General features: G+C 42.9%; 2 protein-coding genes across 9 annotated transcripts; both read left to right on the forward strand.

The window, feature by feature from the left end:
• Positions 1–4: 4 nt before the first annotated feature.
• On the forward strand, positions 5–4,475 carry gpx4a (glutathione peroxidase 4a). Of its 4 annotated transcripts, XM_088313852.1 has the most exons (8): positions 13–270; positions 1,139–1,286; positions 1,869–1,963; positions 2,042–2,186; positions 3,117–3,268; positions 3,359–3,398; positions 3,674–3,733; positions 4,090–4,475. In XM_088313852.1, the coding sequence occupies exons 2-8, from the start codon at positions 1,236–1,238 to the stop codon at positions 4,126–4,128; spliced, it is 582 nt and encodes a 193-aa protein (XP_088169978.1). In that variant the 5' UTR covers positions 13–270; positions 1,139–1,235; the 3' UTR covers positions 4,129–4,475. The 4 variants fall into 4 exon arrangements, with proteins under 4 accessions (XP_088169976.1, XP_088169977.1, XP_088169978.1 ...); XM_088313850.1 differs by lacking the exon at positions 1,139–1,286 and having other exon boundaries at positions 5–270; XM_088313851.1 differs by lacking the exon at positions 1,139–1,286 and having other exon boundaries at positions 10–270; positions 3,359–3,383.
• A 742-nt stretch (positions 4,476–5,217) lies between these two features.
• Positions 5,218–23,198, forward strand: pip5k1ca (phosphatidylinositol-4-phosphate 5-kinase, type I, gamma a). 5 transcript variants are annotated; one of them, XM_088313846.1, is made up of 19 exons: positions 5,226–5,350; positions 5,482–5,622; positions 11,163–11,194; positions 11,538–11,624; positions 12,046–12,176; positions 12,265–12,382; positions 12,676–12,828; positions 14,414–14,713; positions 15,371–15,579; positions 16,145–16,228; positions 16,329–16,377; positions 17,368–17,452; positions 17,848–18,009; positions 18,111–18,249; positions 18,347–18,379; positions 18,461–18,580; positions 19,972–20,218; positions 21,085–21,153; positions 22,293–23,198. In XM_088313846.1, the coding sequence occupies exons 2-19, from the start codon at positions 5,496–5,498 to the stop codon at positions 22,449–22,451; spliced, it is 2,304 nt and encodes a 767-aa protein (XP_088169972.1). In that variant the 5' UTR covers positions 5,226–5,350; positions 5,482–5,495; the 3' UTR covers positions 22,452–23,198. The 5 variants fall into 5 exon arrangements, with proteins under 5 accessions (XP_088169970.1, XP_088169973.1, XP_088169974.1 ...); XM_088313844.1 differs by having other exon boundaries at positions 5,218–5,622; XM_088313847.1 differs by having other exon boundaries at positions 5,218–5,622; positions 19,975–20,218.
• The last annotated feature ends 1,733 nt before the right edge of the window (positions 23,199–24,931 follow it).

The following is a 24,931-nucleotide window of genomic DNA, read 5'->3' on the forward strand; positions in this document are numbered from 1 at the left end:
GTTTCAATGAAATAAAATGAAAAACAAAAATCGGAGAGAAGGGGATACATTATTACATACGAACAAATTAAAAAGTAACGTAGAAAAATGCCGGAATAATATTTAATGTGGCGGTTTTGTAACAAACAAGAAAGGCGGGGTGGGCTTCTTCACTGTTTGATCAAAATGTCCTCCACAATGAGGCCGTTATGCTTGATGATAACATGCGCGGCTGTGGCCACCAGTGCAACGTCGTTGGCGGTGCTACTCTACTTTCTGATTCCCACTACGGTAAAGTACAACGACGTTTTTTTTTTTTAGTTTAGTTATATTTTTTATTTATTTTGGGGGGGGCCTGAAATGTTCACGTGAGCTTGGCTGGAATGTGTGCTGCTGTTATCAGTGCCAAAACATCTTGCTGACACTCACACGTCATACAATATTATTTATCTGTTCGCTTGAAGCGTGTCATTGCAAAACTCCAAATAGTGCATTTTAGCTGGAATTGTACTGGCAATATTTTAAATGGGTCATATCATGTCAAATAGACGAGCCAAAGGCACAGCCAAACTATGCACCTGCTCAGGGCACGGCGACCACTAGGGGGCCCCAACGAGTTATTACTTTTATTATTGGATTACGCTTGTTTTGATTTGCCACATTAAAATAAGACAATTTCAAATAGATTCACCTTAAGAAAGTATGTTTGATTGAAACGTATTAATGGCATTTCTGTAAGATATTTTGGTAGATATTTCATACGAGTGTTTTGAGTTCAAGCGCTGTCAGATGAAAACAATCTCAAGGCATTGGTGTGATGATATTATTTGTTGTTGATGGTTGTTCTTGCAGTACCAATTATTTTTCAACAATTATTCACACTCACGTTCACACCAATTTAGATTCTTCAATTAATCTAAAATGCATATTTCCAGTTAGGCCAGAGCCAAGATTAGAGCCCATAACTTCTTAACTGTGTGTTATCGTTCCAATTTCTTATTTTACAATATCCTTTTATGAGCTTATGATAATGAAGTGGACTCTGGACCCCGAACCCGTGAATGGCTGATGTGGATTACGGGTCAGCACTGCAGAACGTCAGCTATTGGACAACTGCAGCTTATCAGTTGAGTCACTGATCCCTTGCCGGCTTTATAAGAGTCTGCAGGGACGTATGGCGAGCGGAGCTAAGGAGGCTAAATAAGGAAGCGGTTGGATTGCTTTCTGCTTTCCGAGGAGAACACTGAAGAGCAGCCATGCGTCTCGTAGGCTCAGCTGTCCTGTTCAGTGTCTTGCTGCAGGCTTTGGTAAGAGTTCACCGTGTTCGTCGTGTTCGTCTGGGAATGGATGGCATGGAAGCGCAGCCAATGCAAGAATGCTCTCGAATTCGGACAGATAGATTATGTAGTAAGTGAGATGAATTTTTGACAGATGAGAGCGCAGTGATTCATTTCTTTCTGTCTTGTCTGGTTGATGAGTCAATAATTGATCATCTTCACCTCTGTTGCATTTGGTGTATTTTGGATGGTCTTTTTTTTTTAAATGTTTTGATGTCTGTTTTCAATTAACATTCACTTTGATCCTTTTAATGGTATTTTTGGTGATGCAAATGCGAAATCTGTATATGTGTGTTTTTTTACTTTTTCATTTTTCAAATTGAATTTATTTTTAATTTAGATCCTGTATGTAATTTTATTTTATTTTTTTACTTTATCCATTTATATGAATTTCACCTCATTTACTATATACATTTGGTTTTGCGTAAAAAGTGTCTAACTTAGTCTTTTTTTTTAACTTTTAATTTTTTAAATTATATGCAATTTTTTATGTAAAATAGTCAATACAGTTTGTGTTTTATCATCTTAATGTGTCTTTGTGTCATTCCACAGGGCGCCCCGACAGATGACTGGAGCTCGGCCACATCCATTTATGACTTCTCAGCCACCGACATTGATGGCAATGTGGTCTCTCTAGAAAAATACAGGTGAGCCTCTACTCAAGTGTGCGGCGACTGTCTCCAAACCAATCACTCGAACTGTAACTATGCACATTCTTTTGTCAGGGGCAACGTGGTCATCATCACCAACGTAGCGTCCAAATGAGGCAAAACGCCCGTAAACTACTCTCAGTTTGCCGAGATGCACGCCAAGTATGCTGAGAGAGGTTTACGCATCCTCGCCTTCCCTTCCAACCAGTTTGCCAACCAGGTCTGCTCGATTTGCGCTACCAGCGGTGTCATTTCATTCATGGACATCATTTACAATAGACCCGCCATATTGGATGTGGAAGATCTTCCTGTTACAGGTCCTGTTCGGTTGTTTGGCAATAACACTGCACATCACTGAAAGAAATCGGAGAGCCAAAAGTGATTATTTTGGTGCCAGCATCATCTTTTGGGGCTGTTTTTTTCTTCTTAGTCAATGTGGGTCGAGTGTTCACACAAAAACTTCAGGCAAAGTCAGAGAAAGCCTACTACAACATTGGGACTTTATCTGGAGGTTAATTTGAGGTAATTAAAAATGGTGGCAGGTGTGTCCATACTCCCATTTAAATGTATTTGTTTTTTCTTTAGAGTCATTGTTTAAATCTGAACAACCCCATTCAGAGTTATGAGGGATTGTTTATTTGTACTCAGGAAAATGTGTTTTTTTTTTCTGTCAATTGAATTATAGGTCCCTTTAATGGTGGAAAATGATTTGTATTGGTCACGTTTTTTATAGCACAAAAACCTGGCACTTGGGTAAAGACGTGTAGACTTTTTTTTTTTTTAATAGCGACTTTACTTAGGGGCAATTTAGTGGAATGGAAAAGACAACATTGATTGAAGATTGGTGTTTCACTTTGGAAATCCACAGTATTAAGCCCATACATAACTTTAGTATTAGCCACAAAATTACGTTACGGCCAAATACAGTTCAAAGTTATTGTTCAGTCTAAACTGTAAAATGGTTTCTATATGTCCAAGCAGCAAATGAATGCAATACAACGCATTTCACAACAGCTGAGACATCTTCGTCGATTGCTTCATTTCGCCACATCCAATATGGCGGCCAGGGTGGCGATCCAGCACGCAAGGAGCGCATGTTGTCTTTGAGTCTGACTTCATCCACCTGTATTTCTTTTTGTCCGCTCGAAAGGAGCCAGGCACTAACTTCGAGATCAAGCAGTTTGCGCTGTCGTACAATGCCCACTTCGACATGTTCAGTAAGATCGACGTCAACGGGCCCGACGCTCACCCGTTGTGGAAGTGGCTGAAGGAGCAGCCCAACGGGAGAGGCTTCCTGGGAAAGTGAGACTTGTTTCCATCTCCTACTCCATTGTCGCCTGTCCTTTTGTTACGTGACATTACATTTGTTTTTGTTTGTTTTAAACCATGCAGCGGCATCAAGTGGAATTTCACAAAGGTAAATAGCATAAAGGTGCTGACCCTAATATTTTGCCCCCCCCCAAAAAAAACCTTTACAATACAGTGAAACCTCTAAAGCTGACTTCCAGCTTTTTAAATGTCAGCCACTAAATTTAGCTGAAGTCCAAGATTTACTGACGTCTTTTTATTGACTTTTGAGGCCCGTTTTACCAGAAGACACTAAATTGTTACACTTTCGGGGGTGTTCGGCTTTTGAGGTTTTGCTTAGGAAATGAAATGTAAACCAAAAAAATGAAGCAATTTCGTGATTTCTTTTTTCCTTTGTAGTTTCTGATCAACAAAGAGGGTCAGGTGGTGAAACGATACGGACCAACGAATGATCCAAGGGTATGTACACAAATGTGAATATAAAATAAATTCAATAAAAAAAAGATTTTTGTCCAAAAAAAACAAAGTTAAAGCTAGTGGTGGAATTTTTCCTTTTTTTCCCAAAAAATCTCTTCAGCAAGTAATCAAACTCAAATGTTTAGGGATTTTTTTTTGCCCTGTTGTTGCTGAAAAAAAAAGAACATTTAATAGAGATATCATTTAAAATGTTGTTTTAGGAAAGTTTTTTTTGAAAAATATATTTTGGGGGGGTAAATGCATTTATTCTGGAGAAAAGCTTTTATTTTTTTTGAAATTTCTGAAAAAACAAAACAAAGAAATCACACTCTAATTGGTTGTGAACATGTTCTGTGCAGGTGGTGGAGCAGGATCTTCCTCCGTATCTGAATGCCTAGATGACCAATGCCTCACTAACTCGCCGTTGTCACATTTCCATCTGTACTCCACTTCTCCCTCTCTCCGGGCGTCGGAGGACGGGGCTCGGCTCAACCCCGGACTTATGACGGTCTGCCCGTAAAGCCGCCTGACGGAAACGGCAGACTCGATGCAATTGGCGTGCAAACTTTCCCGGGATGATCTCTGAGCTTTTATTCTCCTGGCCTGATGAGAAGGAGACGCAGGAAAAAAGATGAAATGTGACATTTCAACACTGGAATTGAGCGTAATGTTCTTTACTAGTCCTGTCATTCAAGTGGAAAGAGAAGTTAATAACTTAAATAAAACTAAACCAAAAAAAAGTGAACTACTATTTGTTTGATTTACTCTACATTGCACTTGACTTGATTTCATGACATTGCATATTTCACACTTTGCATTTTCATGATTTCCTAATCTAAAAAGTCTTATTTCATACAGAGTGTACTACAGTACGCTCAGCCATGTTAGGATCATTTCATCCTTTTGATTCTGACCTTGTCTTATATCTCCCACTAAAGGGTACTCAACCATGAATGACTTTGCCTCTATTTAGTTTTTTTTTCATCCATGGAGGTTGAGAAGAGTCACAAGCTTATTTTATTTAGGCTAGTGGTGGGCAACTGGCGGCAGACTGCGGGCCGCACTTTGAGCAGCCCTTGGATTAATCATCTCCTCACCCCCATTTTACACTGATAAAAATACATTATATGTTCCCCAAGGGAAATGGTGGGTTGGGGATGAAGAGGCAACATTTAAAAAAATAAAAAGCCCGGAAAAATCGGAAAATACCCAAAAGTCAATAATCTGGACAGTGTAATGGTGCATTTATTTATTGATCTGCTTTATTTAATTCCATATTTAATGACTGAAGACATTGATTCATTCATCACTATTTTAATTACGCATTTCATTGTGTATTTATTTAAATCTGGTAGTTTCAGTCCTCCATAGAAACAAAGTACAGTATTTGCTTTATTTATTTATTTATTTTTATTACTTTCCATCAGTGGCCTCGCCAGGGAAACGGTTTGCGAGTCCACTTTCGTTCATCGGCCGCCAGAGGGCGTTGCCGAGCCCAAGACTACTGAGCCATTCACGGTTGGTTGAGTCGCCGCAGACTGACCGAGCAGCAGTGCAGTCGAGCCGGGGAGACTGTACCCACCGAGCCGCAGTCCGAGCAAATGAAGCCGCCGTCCCTGGATAAGATGCCGCCACTATTGATTATCCGCAATATATAAGAGTTGTCCTTGCTTATTTTTGCGCATTTCCCATCGTCGTTTACCTATTCACCCCCCCCACACTTCCCCCCCTTCCGCCACTTGGACCAGCACCTCCCGGAGGCTGAATGGAAGCCGAGGGAGCGGTCGGGCTGTCGGAGGCCAGGGACGGGAGTCCTCTATCCGGGGCCGCATCATCCGATGATGCTGACACGGTCGTCGGGGTGAGCTATGGAATGGACGCCGGAGACATGGGTAGGTTGGCCTTGAACATATTTCCACGCATTCCATTCGTGTCTTTTTCCCCAGTGTGCCTCGTTCACGCTTATTCTGTCTTTTTTCTATAATCGGATTCTGTGAGGAATTTGAGCAGAAAGCCCCGACTCATCTTTAGCCGCTTAGCTGTGCTAGTAGCTGCTAGCTTAGCCGAGTGGATGAGGAGAGCAGGTGAAAACAAGCGTTTGGATTCTTCTTATTTGGAGCACATAACGGCACATTTCGTTGGTGGCGCCTATCAATCGATACGTCCGTTTATCCGAGAAGGTGTTTTTACGTAAATGAGCGTGAAGAATTTAGAGAGTATGAAGTCCACGGGGATTTCTGAGCACCTTCAACACGTACTGCAGTGTACAGGTTGGGCCAAAAAGAAATATACTGCACACTTGTTTTTTTTTTTATTTCATTACACGAATAGGTTTCTTTTCTTTCCTTATTTCTTACCAGCTTGCTTCCTTTCTTTGACGACCTTCCGGGCTTGCCTTCGAGTTGATTCTATTTTTCTTGCATCCATCCTGAGCTGAAGCCTCATTTTCTTCCTTCAATTCTTTGTTGCTACCTCCTGGCCTTCCTTTCCAGCCTCTTTGATATACGTGCATCATAATCCTTTTCTGCCTTTGCCTCAAACCACTTTTCTGCCTTCCTTTCTTCCCCCTTGCATCCTTAATCCACTAACCGTTTTACCCGCAGAACCGCTTTTTTTCTGGAATTGTTTTCCTTCGTTCGTTCCTTCGTTCATTCCTTCGTTTGTTCCTTCGTTCGTTTGTTCCTTCCTTCCTTCCTTCGCTCGTTCGTTCGTTCCTTCCTTCCCTCCTTCATTTTTTCCTTCCTCATTCATTCCTTCCTTCCTTCCTTTCTTCTTTCCTTCCATCACGCCTGCTTTTTATTCATACAGCCTTCCCTCCTTCCCTCCTTCATCCTCTCCTTCTTACACTTCTTTTTATTAATGCAGCCTTACATCCATTCTTTACTTAAACCTACTTGTACTTAATTGCCGTTCTTACATTCCTTCCGTCACACCTGTTTTATATTCATACGTCCTTACTTCACTTAAACCTACCTTTCTGCATACCGGTTCTGAATATTTCTCAAAGTTTTGGACGTACTTTTACATTCCTGCTGCAAGGGGTTCAACACAGGAGCAGTAAGCGATGATCACAGTTATCATCCACTGACAGGAGTGTGCTGAGTAGAATTGAGTTTAAATGTCAAGTGCAGGCCCGGAAAGCTCTACTGAGCTTGCTTAATGTCGCTTCTTGTGCAACGTAATTGTAGGCTGCGGTGTTGAGCTCAGCTGCCCCCGACGTGGAAACTCGGTGTTTACATGTGTGTGTGTGTGTGTGTGTGTGTGTGTGTTTGGAACAGCTGCTAGCTTTCATCAGAACTGCATTTTCACTTTCTCGTGTAAAAACAAACGAACCACTGGTAAAGAGTCAAAGCAAAATATGTAAAGCTACTCAGTGCTCCTCCTTGTTTGTCGGCAAGTTTTTCCATGCTAATTATTATCCATTAAGTAGCTATTAGCCAATTGCATTAGCATCAGATTGGTATAATGAAAATGTGAACAGTTGTAACAAAATAGTCCAATTGTTTGCTTAAAGTTGTTTTTGCCAGTGGTGAGCGGTTAAGGCTTTCTCTGCTGGCCTAACAAAATCAAGAAATGCTGATCATATTCTTCACATTGATGTCATATTATATCCTAGTGTTGTATTTTTAGGTTAGAGTTTTTATCCAATCAGAATTCAGATAGCTTGTGTTGCCAGGCAGATTTCACAATACCGGTAGAACGGACTATTGGTTTTGTTCAACGTGGTCACCAAAACGCACTGTGACTACTGGTTGGTTTGTTGAGTCCCTTTTGTGTGTGTGTGTGTTACCCTGCTAACATCGTGCAAACATCCCCTACTTCTTAGAGGAGCTAATAAAGCGCTTGATTAAATCCTTGCTCGTTTGCTTTTTTTTTTTTTTCGTCGATGGGGGCAGGCCTGTCAAAATTGCTGACAGAAGCACAAATCGGCAGTTCCATCTGCTCTGTCCTGATGTGTCCTTTTACTATTACATGCGCACTCTCCCTCCATCGCTCCCGAACGAAGATTGTATAAGTAACATTTGGAGCATCAGCCAGGATGTTTTGACGTCATGAAAGAATGTAGCGGATGACGCAGTTTACTTAACGTCACGATTTTGGCTTCAAGTGAGGAGTGCGCTCTCATCCCATTTGAATGGAATATAAATATGTTCACACCCGATCGTGCCAACACAAGTCAGAGAAAGACTTCATTAGTGTGCAATCACATTGGCAGATTTTTGTACATTTTAATCAAGGTTGTTTTTTTTTTCCTTTGCAAGAACATTAGCAAGCATGTGTTCATGATATGCCTACAAAGCGCTCAAAAGCCATTCGGTGGGCTATGGCATTGAAAAGATTAAAATATTGACATATTATAAATTAATTATATATTTATTTATATATGTTTATTATATTATTCTATATTATTATTACATTATTACATTATATATATTATTATATTATATTATATTATATTATATTATTTTATATATTAATTATAAATATTGATAAATATCTTCGGTTTAGTTTTGTAGCATTTGGAATCCATTCTCTGTATTTTGTGCTGCTTGATTCGCTTCTCACTCGCAAACCTTTCTTGCTTTTTATGTTCTTGAGAAGAGAAAAGTGTAATGTTGCGTTGTTTGTTGTGTGGAATATTTACCGTATAAGCAGAGACCGAACCAGGTGGTTTGCGGTCATTGTTTGCAAATCATCAATTGATAGGAACCATAGAAGTTGGACAAAATGTATTAAAGCTGTGCATTAAGGTGACAATAATTATTTAAATAACTCCAAAATCCAAAAGCATAGCATAATCAACCCACACTGACACCCATGTCACTCACCAAGCCACTCATTGTGGTAGCGTGGACAACAATAATATCCGCACCGTCATTGTGTTTAAAAATCAAAAAATACTTTTTATCTTCTGTCTGTTATTGTGTGTCGCTGGCGTTGATGAACGACAATAAATTATTTGTAGTAGATTATTAATCCTTCGGCTCGTTACGCAAAGTCAGATTATTTTCCCGCAGTGGTTTGGAATGTTTGTTTCCGCCAGTGTGTACCCGTGAAACACGTTTCTGCGCAGGTACGAGGGGCTTTGTGGTGTGAGGCGCTTAAACCCTCCTGACTCACTGCTCTAAGACGCTGCTCTCAGCAATAACTCACCGTTAAGTCCGCTGCACGTCCATCCAGCAAACTCCTCTCTGATGTCTGTAAAAGGACATTTCTCTTTTTGGATGAGAGCTTTCATCAATTTTGGAGGGTCAGTAAAGCTGGGGAATGAAAAAAAAAACATTGTGGAATTGCGTAATGGGCAGAGCGCTGACTTTGGGTCCTTTTTGCCGTGACGACGGAGCTGATTTTAGCTCTTTCCTTAAGAGAAAAAGGACGATGCCTCCCAACTCTGGCTGTCTGTTGTGTTTATGTTAAGATAAACGTGGGTTGGAAATGTTTTTCAACAAGACCTCAAGTTTTAAGATCTGACACTGCCAATGAACAACAACAATGGATCCGAATTTTGGTCCCATCCCAGGGTTTAATAATATTAAGGATCTTGAGATGTATTTTGTAGAATTTGCTTTGTCGTTATGTCCCGTATACTGGCTAAGGATGTCTCGACCAGAATCTGAATCGAGTTTTTCACCGATATCGAGTCTCACCGAATACCTCAGCAATGCTTTAAAAAGGAGATAGAACGAAAGATTTGAGCACATTTGATTTTTTTCAATGGAAACAATATATTGACATCGTTATTTAGAAGTGTGTGTCAGCCGCACATTTGCTTCGTGTTTGACTCGGCACATCTACAAACACTTTTAGGGTTAATACGACTTAAAAGATTGAGTAATAGTGAAATGGGAAAAATACATAGAGGGTTTTTTTTTTTCCCCAGCAGCTGCAGACGGCAAGCTTTTTATTAGGCATGCTTGCGTCCCTGTCGCCAAAGGACGACCACTCCAATCTCTGAACACTCTCTCTCACACATGCGCACACACACACACACACACACACATGGTGTATGTGATCCGCTTTGACAGCAGAGGACAACACAGTTTTGACCCGCAGCTTGTCAGAAATATCGGGAGTAAACATAAGTTAGCTCCTGAAATATCGAGGGCTGGAGCTAACATTTAAAAAAAAAAAAATAGATTAAGCTGTCAATAATTTAATTAATTAATCAATGATTCAGATTAAAAAAAAAGTTCTATTCATGTATACAAAGCCAGGATATTATTCAAAATTGAAAGTGCATAAATTGTTCAGTTTCTCGTTTGGTCAGTAACATCCGTCAGAAAATCGGCAAAGATTCAGATTTTTTTTTCAAAGTGAAAACAAATTATTTATTTTGAAAAAACAAAGATAATCAATTTGCATACATGGAGTGCTTGTGAAATCATTTTAAATTAAACATGGTCTTGAAACCATTATTCGATTGTCAAAATATTGATTCATTAATTTGATAAATCGATGCGTTGCCGATTAATCGTTACACCTCTAAAATATATTGCAAATTATTGCTACTCGCTATTAAGTAGTCAGCCTTGTTATTGTGCTCGTAATGGATGTGTGCATCCTGGAGGCTCACGTCACGTTGACCCGAATTGCTTTGTCCTGGCAGAAAACTGAAGAAGACAAATCGATCGCCACCGCTCCAGCGCCCTGACAAGATAATTAACAATCACCTCAGGGACAGCTCCTTACCTGCTATCGATCCGTTTTTGTGGCACCTTGTCGCGTTAACGGACCATTTTCTTATTATTCATGCGGACTCGCATGCAAATGAGCGGCCTGACGTTTGTTGTTTACGATACGAGCCAAACTGTCAGTTCTGGATCACGCATACTCTTGTCGTGCTCTTAAAAAAAAAATGTGGCATACAGTACATACATTGGAAAATAATCCTTGTCTATTTATTTGTGTGTCTAGTCAAATTTAAAAAAAAAAATGTCATCTGCAAGGCGAGCAAGACAGCGTGGTGCACTTCCTCACATTCCAGAATCCACCCGGTCGGTTAAATGGCCGCGAATGTGGCATCAAGACTCGGAAATCTGTTTATTTATTTATTAATTTATTGAAACGGAAAAGATGTAACCTGGTCGGCGTCACACGCAGGCTTCTGTCTTCTTCTGCGGCGGCTGATTATTTATTATGCGCTGCAGTCTGGCAAAGAGGCAGAAAAACCGACGTCGTCTTTGACGGGTTGACGGGCCCTCAGTCGCTATTGAGGGAGGGAGGGAGAGGGAGAGGGAGAGGGAGAGGGAGAGGGAGAGGGAGAGGGAGAGAGAGAGAGAGAGAGAGAGAGAGAGAGAGAGAGAGAGAGAGAGTGTGTGAGAGAGGGAGGGGGAGTGAGTGAGTGTGAGAGAGAGTGTGTGAGAGTGAGAGTGTGAGTGAGTGAGTGTGAGAGAGTGAGAGTGAGAGAGACTGACTCTTGTCTTGCTTTCAGATGCTGCTGCAAGGAAGGCGTTCATCACTGAGGTAATTATTATGCTGGGCATTCGTCAATATATTTTGCATGTGCTCAAATGAAATAAGTGGAATGTTCATATCGTACTGTGTAGTTACAGCCTTTGCAACCTTTGTGGGTCTAAGTTCCATTTGTCGTTCTGTGGTAGCGTAGTTTGATTCTTGGCCAATCACTAGCAACTTTTTTTTGTGGTGGCATTACATCAAATCAAATCAAATTTGCCTGAAAGTGAGCACCTGCTCAGCTCCAAGGGACTCGTTGACTTCGTAAAAGCGTGCTGAGCTTTTTGAGAGTTAGGTGATGAAATGCGACAAACGGATTAGAATTTTACTCATGAACTTTCTTGCTCGTCAGATGCCCGGCTCCTCAGGCCTTCCTGGTCAGGGGAAGAAAATCGGCCACCGAGGGGTGGATGCTTCCGGAGAAACCACTTACAAAAAGGTTCGGACACTCAATTGTGCAATCGATAGATATTTAAAAAAAAACAACAACCGTATATGATGGTCAATTTTTGCTCTGATCCGTCTCGAATGAAATGTGATGTCTTTTTTATTGTCTGGTTTAAAAAATATAACTTAAAATTCTGTCCATACATGAGCTGTATTTAAAGCACATTTCGGCCAATCCGAAGTCTGACTACATTCCGATGCATTTCTATTGGAATCATTTTTATTTTTCTAATCGCACTCAGCGCTCTGAAATTTTTTTTTCAATCAAGAAATGACATTTTTTCATCGTTAGACATGTTCTATCTTTAAATTTGTTCACCTTGTATTTAGTGAAAGTACATGTGATAATGTCACACATTTCTAATGTTTGTCTGTCAAATCTGGGAAATCTTTTACCCGCCCGCTTGCCTTAGACCACATCCTCTGCGCTGAAAGGAGCCATCCAGCTCGGCATCGGTTACACGGTGGGCAACCTGAGCTCCAAGCCCGAGAGGGACGTGTTGATGCAGGACTTCTACGTCGTGGAGAGCATCTTCTTCCCCAGGTCTCCATCATGTATCGCGTGTTCTGTCAAATGTCAACATGTCTTTCCGATCCACGTTTCAAATCAACGTAATTTGTCCTGTCTGCAGCGAGGGGAGCAACCTCACTCCGGCTCATCACTTCCCAGACTTCCGCTTCAAAACGTACGCTCCTGTGGCCTTCCGCTACTTCCGAGAACTCTTCGGCATCCGACCGGACGACTACTTGGTAAGACGACTGGAAATGAATTTGGATTCATTTGAGCAGATGGATGCAACAGGATGCATTCACACACACACACACATGGGTTCAGTTGGTGGTTTGTCTTGCTCGAGCAGCGTGGGTGTCAAAATAAGAGTGAACAGCTTGATGAAGATGAGCCACCTCTACAGCAAGCAGAAATCGCTCTCGTTGAATGCGGGACTTTTTTTTTTTTTTTTTTTACCCCAAAGAATCATTTTGAAGAGGGTAACCACGGAGTTTGTGCTGTGGCAAGTCAACATTTGTGGTGTCCTTCGCAGTACTCACTCTGCAACGAGCCACTGATCGAGCTGTCCAATCCCGGCGCGAGCGGCTCCGTCTTCTATCTCACCAAGGATGACGAGTTTATCATCAAGACGGTCATGCACAAGGAGGCGGAGTTCTTACAGAAGCTGCTGCCGGGCTACTACATGGTAGGAGAGCATGCACGCGTGCACGTCATACAAATAGTCGCACCTCCAAAGCCGAGAGAGAGTGGAGAATTGACTTCCAAGTTTGAAATTCAAAACGATCTTTGCAGGAAACAATGTCACATGAATTATTTTATATATATATATATATATATATCAGTCCTAATAATTGTGTTCCAATTGATTTTCAAAAAAGGGGGATTGCGATATCTAAATGTTATTAAAAATGATTCAAATATCTTTTGCCTTTGTGGGCCGCAAAAAATGAAGAGGCGGGCCAGAGTTGGCCCCCGGGCCTCGAGTTGGACACCATGATTTAGTTGAGTCTTTCGGCCCGTCGTAGCCATTCTCTTCCTGATATCACTGGTGACAAATGCTTCAGCCCTGGAGGTGGACGTCTGCTCGGAGAGATAAAAGCCGTGCCAAGGTCAAGACAAAAAAAAAAAACAGGACACAAGAAGCAAATGAGCCAGCGTTGCTCCACGCAGTCAGCTCCACACGTCTGTCGCAGCTGACTGACTTGATGGTCGAGCAGGCTGGCTTTGGGCTGCTTGCGGGTCACGGTGATGTAACGGCTTTTCGGCGTCCGCTGTGTGATACACTCCATCCTCACGCATACCTCTTATCGCTCGTTCGCTCCGTTCTCACTCTCGGCGCGGCTTATTTTTCCTTTTATATCGTTCACGCGTTAATCCGCATTCACAACCCCTCCATCGGCTGTTGTGGTTTAAAAAAGTACAAATCTATTTTAGCATTTCGAACGGTCACCAGTTACGACTTTATGGTAGCGCCGCCCCCTCACGAGTGAGTAGCCAATCACAAGGCAAACTCTGCCTGGCAACACGAGCTAGCTGAATCCTGATTGGATAAAAACTCTCAGCTAAAAATAAAACACTAGGATATAATATGACATCAATGTGAATAATATGATCATGATTTCATGATTTTGTTGGGCCAGCTGAGAAGGCCTCGACCGCCGTGTTTGAACTCAGATCTGATGTGCACCTCTAAGCAGAAGCTGACCATTCCACAGCATACCGCCGCGTTTCACGGTGGATTGGTGGTGAGCGTGAGAAGCTAATCTTGCGGTCATCACTCAATGCTCCCTGTCAAACAGCACAAACAGACGCAACTCAGACTGCACGACACCAGTCACGCAACATTCGAATTAGAGGCCACTGTTTATAAAATGCTGTTTCATGCACTCGCTAGAATGGAAACCTACCAAAAATAAAAGCTTACCGCTCGACTTGGCTCAACAAAAACGACACATCTGCTAAGTCAAACACGTGACTCCAATGATGGTGATTCAAAATCAAATTTAAAAAAATCAATGACATTCATTTATTCAATGAAATTTGAATATTAATAAATAATAATAAAAATAATAATAATAATAAATTGATCAACCTTTCTAGCCCATGTCTTGGAGTAGCAAGAAAAAGTGTTATTATTATCATATAGAATGTAAAATGGTATCGCGGGCCAAATATAATTACACTGTGGGCCAAATTTGGCCCGCGGGCCAGAGTTTGACAAGTGTTATCAAATTAAAAAGAAATATATTTATAATCGTTTCTCCCTCCAGAACTTGAATCAGAACCCTCGCACTCTGCTGCCCAAGTTTTTCGGCCTCTACTGCGTCCAGTCGGGCGGCAAAAACATCCGCGTGGTGGTGATGAACAACGTGCTGCCTCGCGTCGTGCGCATGCATCTCAAGTACGACCTGAAGGGCTCCACCTACAAGAGGCGAGCGTCCAAGAAGGAACGCGAGAAGGCCCGGCCCACGTTCAAAGACCTGGACTTCATGCAGGACCTGCAAGACGGACTCATGCTGGACCAGGACACGTACAACGCGCTGGTCAAGACGCTGCAGAGGGACTGTTTGGTGAGTTTGTGAGGGAAGAGACTTAAACAGATCAGAGTGCTTTGAAATCCGGTCTTAGTCTAGGGCAGTGCTTCTCAAATAGTGGGGCTGGCCACCCTTAGAGGGGGGGGTTGTGATGATGAGGGGGTGCGTGTGACCCTGGGGAACGTGCCATTTTTTTAAAGCTGTACTTCAATTAAGTGTAATGCACCTCCACTCCACTAGTTGGCAGTGGCGCTCTCCTTGCCCATTGTGCGCTGCAATTATTATTTTTTAGTTGCGCCGGAGTGAGGGTGGTGAGGTGGGGGTCTAAATTGTTTTCATCTCGCTAGGAGGGGCGTAACAGGAAATAATTGAGGAGGGGAACCTCCAAAAGAGTTAGAGCCCCACACTATTCCTCTTTATCTATTGTACCGTTTAACGTTGGCACTTTCCTGCAGTATTGCGGCTCTAAAAATCACAATGATCAAATAATCAATGGCTTGTACATGTGGTTTCATCATTTCCGTGGTCTGCTTCTAAATGACCATCTCACTTGAATATTAATAGAACATGGATAATGAATGTATGCATGCTAACTTTTGATTCCCTCTGGCGCTGACACCGCTCTGCACTCTGCGTAAAAGCTTTCCGACCACACATTCATACTTCCTGAGCCTGCCGTTCCATTTGTTGCAGGTGCTGGAAAGCTTCAAGATCATGGACTACAGCCTTCTGCTGGGAGTTCACAATATGGACCAGGCGGAGAGGGAGCGGCAGATGGAAGGCTCCCAAGGCGACAGCGATGAGAAACGGCCCCTGGCCCAGCAGAAGGCCCTCTATTCCACCGCCATGGAGTCCATCCAGGGCGGGGCCGCCTGCGGGGGGTCCATTGACACCGAAGACACGTGAGTGGAGATGGTGATGGGGTGCCAAATGTACATTTACAATTTTTCTGGACTATTAGGCACACATTTATATAAGCCAGAGCAACACTTTTTTTTAAAAAAATGAAAAAATTAATTACAAAAATATAAAATAATAATTATAAAAATAAAACGATATACAAGCCGCAGTTTTCTATGTTGATTTTTTTTTTTTTTCAGAACGATTTTGTACTGTGAATGCACATAAAGGTCCATAAACAGATTGTTGAAACAGTGCCTTTTAACACGGCAACAACTTTGCTCATTAAAACAGAACGGACCCAAGAGAAAAAAGAAATTCGAGATTTATTTAGTGTATTTTCTGAACTCTAGAGCGCCCCTAGTGGTGAAAGAAAAATCCATATAAAAGCTGCACCGTTGTCTTAGCCACTTGGTTAAAAGTGTTAAAAGGTAGAAAGTCTGCAGTGAAAGCACATTTCAAATTCATTGCGATGGTCTTTAGAGGCAAAAGGATGAGGATGACGTTGATTTTCTGGACCCGACTGAAGGTGCTTTGTGATCTGAAGTCTGTGTTCTCGTGTTTCAGGATGGGCGGCATCCCTGCCATCAACGGGAAAGGTGAACGACTTCTGCTCTACATCGGCATCATTGACATCTTGCAGTCCTACAGGTGAGCATCGCAGCAGCCGTGCGATGAGGTTGAGCGCTTTGCTTCATTGGCACGTGCACCGCCGTCAGCCTTATTGCGTTGCCTTTCTCTGTCGGCGCAGGTTAATCAAGAAACTGGAGCACACGTGGAAGGCTTTAGTGCACGACGGGGTGAGTTTTTAATAACGCGCCAGCAAACACTGACTCACCTCTGAGGAGGCATCGACATCACTTCTTGTTTAAGACGTTTCACCCTTTACTCATGGGTCACAACATTTGGTAACTAATATCAGAGAAGTCTGCCTTTATGCCGATAATAATGCGCACTTTTTTGACTGAGAGACAGACAGTTTTGACAGGGCTTCACTTTTTTCTGTATTCTAGCCCAATTCCAAAATTATATAAAAATATCCAAATTCAATCGACCACCCATAATAAAAAAACAATAATAATAATCTAGCTGCTAATAAGCCGCAGTTTTCGATGTTGAAAAAAAAACAGAACCATTTTTTTTTTACTGTGAATGCACATCAAGGTACATAAACAGTTCAAACAGTGCCTTTTAACACGGCAACAACATTGCTCATTAAAACAGAACAAAAAAAAAAATCAAGTTTTATTTCGCGTATTTTCCGAACTATAGAGCGCCCCCTACCGGTGAAAGAAAAATCCACAGAAAAACCGCACCGCCGTATTAGCCACACGGTTCAAAATCTAGCAAAAAATAATAATAAAATAGCGTCTTATAGTACAGAAACTACGGTAATCTGTAGCTTTAAGTGTGTCGGTTTAAGCCATTTAACATGTCAGGTCAGACTGGTGGTGGGCATCGATCACAGTTTTTTCTTGTTGTCGAGTGCATCGTTCATCGCATGGGTTTGTGCAACATTTTGAGAAAAGCCTAAAAAGGGCGAGTGTAGTCAAGCCTATGCGTGATTCTCCCGCCAAGCGGACGAAACTGTCGCCCGTCGGCCAGCTGGAGAATCAATAATGTCTGCCGGTGTTTACGTCTGTGCTCCGTCTGTCTCGTGGCTCGACCCAGAGACACACATTACCGAAATAGAACAAGGGGGGGCTAATAGATCGATTAATCTGCAAGTACATTGATTGTTTTTTTTTTTTTTTTTCAATCTCATTAATCGCCTCCCATCTCGCCCGTAGGACACCGTCTCGGTCCACCGACCTGGATTCTACGCCGACAGGTTCTTCAAGTTCATGAGCAGCACCGTTTTCAGGAAGAGCTCCTGTGAGTCCATCCTGCTGCCTTACATAGTCAGAGCACTGCCGCGTGGGAAGGAAATAACAGATAATCTTCTAACGGCCATATTCGGTGCCGATGCACGTCATGGGAGAGAGTTCAGCCGCTCTTTTTCTTTCACTTTCTCGTCAAAAAGATCTCGTAGGAGAGCCTAGGTTGGGCATGCTTCCTCAGTTAAGAGTTGAAAAGAGGTCTGACATTATAACAAATTCATTTTTAAATATTATAACAATATTTATAGTTCACAAAAACAATTTTTTATATATCGTAGTAGTTTGTGTGCTTCTATCAAGGTATCTTAAAAGGGGAAAAAAAAAAAAGAGCCCTTGGAGAAAGTTTGTCAATTCATTTTTTTGCTCTGTTTTGAATGCTACTTTGTGTAGCTTTGAAGTCCTCTCCGTCCAAGAAGGGGCGCGTGTCGCTTACGGTTCCAAAATGTGGCGGTCCCGGCGCAGCTTGGTCTGCCAGCCAGCTGACCTCGGAGAGAGACGAGAACATCTACGACCTGAGAGGCGCTCGCAGCTTCCCGACGCTGGAAGACGAAGGTAATGGCGTCGTCGACAAAAGCGACATATGATGCAGCTGTGGCGAGGAAGGCTCAGTTGGCGTATTTGTCGTTATTTCAAGTGTATGTTCAAATTTGCAGGGCGAGCCGATCTCCCGTGCACGCCTCCGTCGTTTGAGGAGGCCACCACGGCGTCCATCGCCACCACCCTCTCCTCCACCACCTCTCTGTCCATCCCTGAACGATCTCCCTGCGACACCGCCGAGCACCCGCGCTACAGGTAGCAAGCAAGTCATGTATTTGCTTCTTATCTTTGCTGATGCGCCAATTTTGCGTGATTTCTGCTTTAGCTTGACATTTGTTTCATTTGTCTCCAGGAGGCACACCCAATCTCTCAGCCACGATGGAAGGTAAATTGGTGCCATTGTAATTTCGAAACATTTTTTTTTTTTTGGGACACATTTGTTGTGTGCGTGTTTTCATGTGTGCAGGACCCAGGAGGAGCTGCGTGTGCGCGAGGAGGACCAGCAGACCATCACAGTGGAGGTGGAATTAAAGAGACACGACAGTGAGCCCACCATCTCTGTTCCGCAGCCTCCGCTTGATAGCAGGTACGGCTGCAGCACGTTTATGTTGGTGTCATTCTGGCAAATTTGCAAAACTAACCAAAAACGCGGCGCAATGCTGAGGAGGGCGCGCGTGACTCTGGGGAACACGTTTTTTCTTGGCATATTACAATAAAGTGTAATTGCACATCCACTCCAGTAGTTGGCAGTGGCGCTCTCATTGCATAACAAAATAAATCAGCACAAATTGTTTCATTCTTTTTTTTTTTGTAGGTTAAAGTGTTTTATATATCGTGCTCCTCAGTTAATGTTGAAGTAAATTTGATTTTTTTTTTTATTATTATTTATTGATTTAGTTTAATTTAATTTTCAGAAGCAAATGATGCAATAAGTCTGTCAAAAATGTTTACAGCTTGAACAAGGATATATATATTTATTTTTTTATTTTACAGTCTAATAAACAATGTGAATAAGGTTATTCTTATAAGTTACAATTCAATACAACTTTATTTAGATAGCGTATTTTCACAACGGCTTCATATACTGTATAGGGTGTTAAATGTCCAGGACAGTGCAAAATGTTGACAAAGCACCAATTGGATCATGGCACCATTTCACGCAAAGCTCCTTTTACCTTCATAACAGAGTTTGTGTGTGACCTCAATGTCGTGTAAATATGATCGCTTGATTAGCGCTGCTGGGAGATTAGGAGAAAAATTTGGGGTAACCAGCAAGTAGAAGTAGGCCAGTGGTCCGGGGGGCCTGAGGCCGCTCCCGTAAAGCCACCATGACCTAATTTGGGTTTTGGGCACATTTTAACCTGATTTTTTTTTTTTTGTTCAGCTGCACAAGAACTGCTCTAATCTCGTCGCTTTACACTACAATTAATTTAATGTGATGACAGGTTTTGGAGGATCAGAGTGTGTTGCTTTGGGCAGTGGTGAGACATGTGGCTTGGGTGGGGTCATGGAAGGAGGTTTTGAAGGGGGTGCGGCGTAGAAATGGCGGAGCGACTGAACGAGCCAATAAAATGAGTGCAGTATTCGTTCCATGATGTTGCGCGGCTTCCGGGTGGCCGTTTTCCCCGCAGGAAATAATATTTAGTAATCGACAAACCTTAACTGAACTGGCAATGTCTTAAGTTACATTTTAACATTCTAAACTGGCATTCAAGTGTAAAAATAATTGAACCACTGTGTTTTCGTGGCCAGTCGAATTTCAATCAGACGAAGAAAGAGAGCAAAGACATCGTCCGCATGGCGGTGTTTATCCCTTCCGCCAATCCGCTCGTTTGTGGATACTGGGCTGCGCAAAGCTGCGACTGTGGAGCTGACCGTCGCGTGGATGTTCCTAATCCGTGTTTAGGAACAACAAAGGATCATTGCGACACGACAGCTGGCAAAACACACTGACGCAACATGAGTCTTTTATTCCAGCAGCGAGGCTCAGGAGGCCGCCGCCGCTCCTTTCGACTCGTCTCCAGCGCCCGAAGCCTCCTTCTCCTCCTCCTCCTCGCCCGCCGCTGTCGCCTCTGTGTCCGCCGATGCATCCGGGGCCGCTCGGTCCAGTCCCAAGCTGGTGGTGGTGGCGGCGGGAACAGCCGGCCACGCGTCGGGCTCGGGCTGCACCAGCCAGGCTTCCGTGGACGACGAGGACGACGTGCCGGTCACCGATATCTACTTTGTAAGATCACACGCTACACTTTAAAGATGACATCAAGTGCTGAAGCGGTGTGACGCTCTCCCACTGAAGTGTTGACAGACGGGGGGTGGCATTGTAGTGGACCGTGGCACTCTCAAGCGGGTATGAATGTGTGTGCGGTGACGAGCACGTTGCCAATCCCCTTGCTGCTTTTCAGATGCACACTTACGAGACGTTTTTAGTCTTATGCTAAGATAAAGATGGACATGAACCACAAACGACGATAATAATGTTACTCCCATCTCAATTCCTTTCAAGTTGCAAACAACGCAATCAATCAACAATCAAAATGATTAATTTTGAACTTATTTACCGTTGTGGACGTTTTTATACGTCAATTAGGATCTAATTGTTGCCACCACTGAATATATTCGTCAAGTACATTTTTCAATGAGTAGATGTGGAAAATTCTCTCACCGAGCTCGTCTGTGAAATTCAAGCTTCTATACGGCTGTAATGCAAACAGACGCCAGGTGATGGCAGCATTGCTTCACTTTTTCGGCTTTTGAGTTGAAGATAAAAAAAGGTCTCTTATAAACATTTATTGCAGTTCTACACCCTCAACTGACCGTGTCACTCAAAAGTGAGCCTTTTATTTTTTTAGGAGAAGCCAGATCATTTTTAGAAATGTGCTGTGTGCTAAATGCTCCCGATATTATCTCCCTCCACGTGTCCGCGTATTTATGAATGACTTAAACGTGTTGCCGAAAGGGGGTCGTTCCTTTTTCCATTCTCGCCTCAGCATGCCGCCCTCGTCATGTCACGTCTTTCCCATCGCTCTCCACTTTTCACAAATTGGTCCATTTGTCATCTTGCGCATCCGCCGTCCTTGTTGTTGTTGTTGTCAGTTCCCCGACGGAAGGACTTGGGTGGTCTCCCCTCTCCGACAGAGGGCCAAGTGGCGGTCCGGCTGGCCTGTGAGTGAGTTGTAACTGGGCCGTGCGTCAGACGTGGCCGCTACCCGACCGAGCCCTTTTGTTAGATTAGAGTTGGTGGCGTGCGTCTGTTTTTCTCTGGGCAATGTTGGTAGTCAGCTTGTAGTCGCGTAGAGCTCAGTGGAACCTCCAAAGTGGAGCACAATCTGTTCCATGATTCTGTCTACTCACCTGACAGACTGTGATGGAGGCAACATGATGATTTTTGCGACACAGGTTTGTTCTTTTCATATCGTCAATACAAAAATATATTTTTACAGACAGGATATTACAATCTTTTTTGTTCACAAAATCCCTTTTCATCGTCTCGAGGAAACAGCCGAGTATGTGATGTTTTATTATTTCAAAACTTTGGACCCGTCATCCATGCAACCATGCAGCATGCCACTTGCCCGCAATCTTTTACTCGCTCATGATTGTGTGTATTGTTCACAAAGATTGCTTTCTTGGACACCACGTGGCAGGAAAACATTGAAATCGACGCATTAAAGAAAGCGATCCAGGCACTTCAAATGAGCTCAACTTTTGTATCTTAAAGATTCACCCGATCCAATACAACTGGAGTTTGCGGTTTAAAAAAAAAATGTCATCCAAGAAGCTCACGAGTATTTTAATATATTATCAAATATTTATCACAGTACTATGTTATTTGTTGTTTTATACTAATCCATCCAGTTTAAACTAAACCTGGACCCGCCTTAAACTGAATTATTTTAGACTTTGGAGGTTCCAGGTAAGCAAACTAACTTTTTTTTTGCATTGACGTGTCAATCATTGGACTGGCCATGTCTTCCCTCCCCCCCGCCCTTCCACACTTCCCTTTCCTCACCATATATCACATGACCTCCGAGAAGACATTTGACTCAAACACACTGTGTGATAATCACTGCTTCTGAGCAACATCTGGCTTCAAGGATTAACCCGAGCTGTCTGGGCGACATTTTCCCCCCTTGATGCATCCCTAACTTTCATTTCCTGTCTTGTCTTTTCTTCTCCTGTGACCTCCTGCATCTTTCTTCCTGCCTGCCTGCCACTGCCGCCGCTTATCTCTGTGCCACTGGCCCTCTCCTCTGTCCCCCTGGCGCCCTCTGCTGTGCTTGGCGTGTAAAAAAACAAAACAGCCTCCAGAGGACAGGACCTGGGTGTACTCTCCGCTACACTATGGCTCAGAGTCTAAGGCCCTGCCAGATGGGGATTGGGAAAGAGAGACAGTAAGTGAGAAGCATCCGACTAAGAAATACACAGAAGAATCCTTCACATTCTATTCAAAGCAGTTCTAATGCTTCTCAGGTCCATCATACCCTCCCCGCCCCCGCGCATTGCAGCATTCATGCGGGTGCAAATGGTCACCAAGTTGTGACTGTTTAGTGCACAAGCAGCCACCCTTTGTCTGTTCAACAGCAAGCTGCATGCAACCATGCCACGTCTTGTCATCAGCCTGCTCAGATGATCTAAACGGGCAAAATGAACCATTCCACAACAGGGGTGGGAAACCTACGGGCCGCCACGTCGTTTGATCCCTGCCCGATAGGCAATTCCAAAGAGAAAATCACAAAAGAACTTTTGCAGAAAGTAAAAAAAAAACATTTAACGATATATTCTCAGAATGGATAATACAGTGGTGCCATGACTTGTGAGTTGAATTTGTAGCCTGATGCACGCATCTCAAACTCATCTTTCTCCATTGCAATGAATGGAAATGGCATTCATTGTTTTTTATTTGTCAAAAAAAAAAATAGCACCCATGAATATAAAGTAATGAATTAAACAAGGCATTCATTGGGCGGCGCCTTCTGGTGTGTGTGCGTTGGTCACCAAGAGGGCATTATTATACATGCATACCCAAAGAAGAGTTTCGCAGCTCAGGGGCTCAGTAACCTGCAGTAATATGAGTCCGTTTTGCAGAGGATAAAGAATATGTGACGGAGTATTGTTCTGTCTGTCTGCATGTGTTGCTGCACGCTTAATGTTGCCTTGACGTTTATAACCCCATGACGGTGTCAAACAGCTCATTGTTGTTGCATTCAAATCTCCAAAAAAAAAAATTGACCAAGCGATGACACGTACCTCAAGAAAAGTCGTCGATGCGAGTTGGTGCACTAGCAAGTCAAGGTACCACTGTATTATTTTTTTCTTTTTCTGAATAACCATCGGATGACATGAAATGACCCCTGATAGTTTAAAGATTTCCCACCCCTTGGCTTCACCAAAAGAAATTTGGGGTTCTCGAAAGCCCAGACCTGAATCCAATTGAGATGCTGTGGGGTGACCCAAAGTCAGCTGTGCGCAACAAGTGATAAGGATTTCGGGTAGAACTCTTATGAGAGCTTATACAAAGCTAAAAGGCTAACTGTCCGTATGCTAACAATGTTACATTTTTTTCGTGTGTCGTCAGACCAAACCGTTAGCCGGGAGCGAACTGACTGTAGTTGTATTTGGCTTGTTCGACTGGTAAACTCAGGTGACTTCGACCACCGTGTCGAAACACAAACGAATGAACGGGATGTCGTATTGCTTGCTTATTGAAATGGAGCTTCATTCCATCCTATTCAGACAGCAAACATTTTTCTGTGGCACTTTAAGCTGAGCGCACCTGCTCGACACACTCGCTGCTTCTCTTCTTTTCCGGGTTCTCTCCCGCCCCCGCCACCGCCCATGACGTCACACGCGCCAGTAGCAAGATGGTGCATTTGTCGCGCTAAAAAAAAAAAAAAAAAAACAATTAAAAAAAAACATTTGTCGCGCTAAACGTCAGTCAAATTAAACCCATCCGAATTGGTCCCGTGAAAAACAATTAAAAGTAGACATTTTGATACATTTTTTTAAACGACTCTAGACACCTGGACACAATGTAAAAAAAAAAAAAAAAAAAAAGTGGACATGTCCGGGCAAAAGAGGACGTTTGTCACCGTAACATATGAAATCCAAAACAATCGACCGTGGCTGTACTCTGGTTGCATCCTATTTCTAAAAGTAAAAAAAAGATACAATCTCAGATTGATGATGATTTTGCCCTTTAGTTTGGTGCTTTTTCTAATGAGGTCACAATGCTAACAAGTTAGCTGCAGTATCGTTTGATCTTAATTTTTTTTGTATATATCGTTCTAAATTGACTGTCTTCATATATGAATTTTCTTCCTACAGTAAACCCTCTATAGTGACTGAAAGGCATGAAGCAGATCGTGCAGCCGAAGCCCAAAACCTCCTCAACGGTCGAAGTGCAATCTTTTTGTCTCAAGAGGCGGGAGGGTGGTCGAATCAATCAACAGACTGGCGCCGCAGAGAGGTCCCTTCCATTTACATATGATACTTGTGTTTACGTGTGACATAGTACAAGTATGCTCGTGTGTTATATGTTTTTGACGTGGCACACATATGTCTTATTTCACATCAACATCTAATGGGCGGGCTCGTCTTCACTTGCCCCAAGTCGGCAATGTTGGAGCAGGACATGTCGGTGTGGGTTGCCGTTGTCGCATATGTAACGGGACAATCCATTAGCCTTTGATTTAGTCGCCTGGTGACACTATAGATGAGGCGTCACCATCTCCGGTCCTCAAGGGCCCCTATCCTGCTTGTTTTAGATGTTTCCCGCCCTCCAACACGCCTGACTCAAATGATCAGCTCATCAGCAAGCTCTGCAGGAGCCTGATGATGATCCCGATCCTTTGAATCGGTTGTTATGGACGAATGAGACATCTTAAACGCCCTACTCGAGATTATGTAATGAATGATGGGCAGGTGTCTCTCCAATATGGCT

The sequence above is a fragment of the Idiotropiscis lumnitzeri genome, chromosome 13 (genome assembly GCF_059441095.1).
Source record: "Idiotropiscis lumnitzeri isolate Australia: NSW breed Sydney's pygmy pipehorse chromosome 13, RoL_Ilum_1.0, whole genome shotgun sequence".
Classification (NCBI taxonomy): Eukaryota; Metazoa; Chordata; class Actinopteri; order Syngnathiformes; family Syngnathidae; genus Idiotropiscis; species Idiotropiscis lumnitzeri.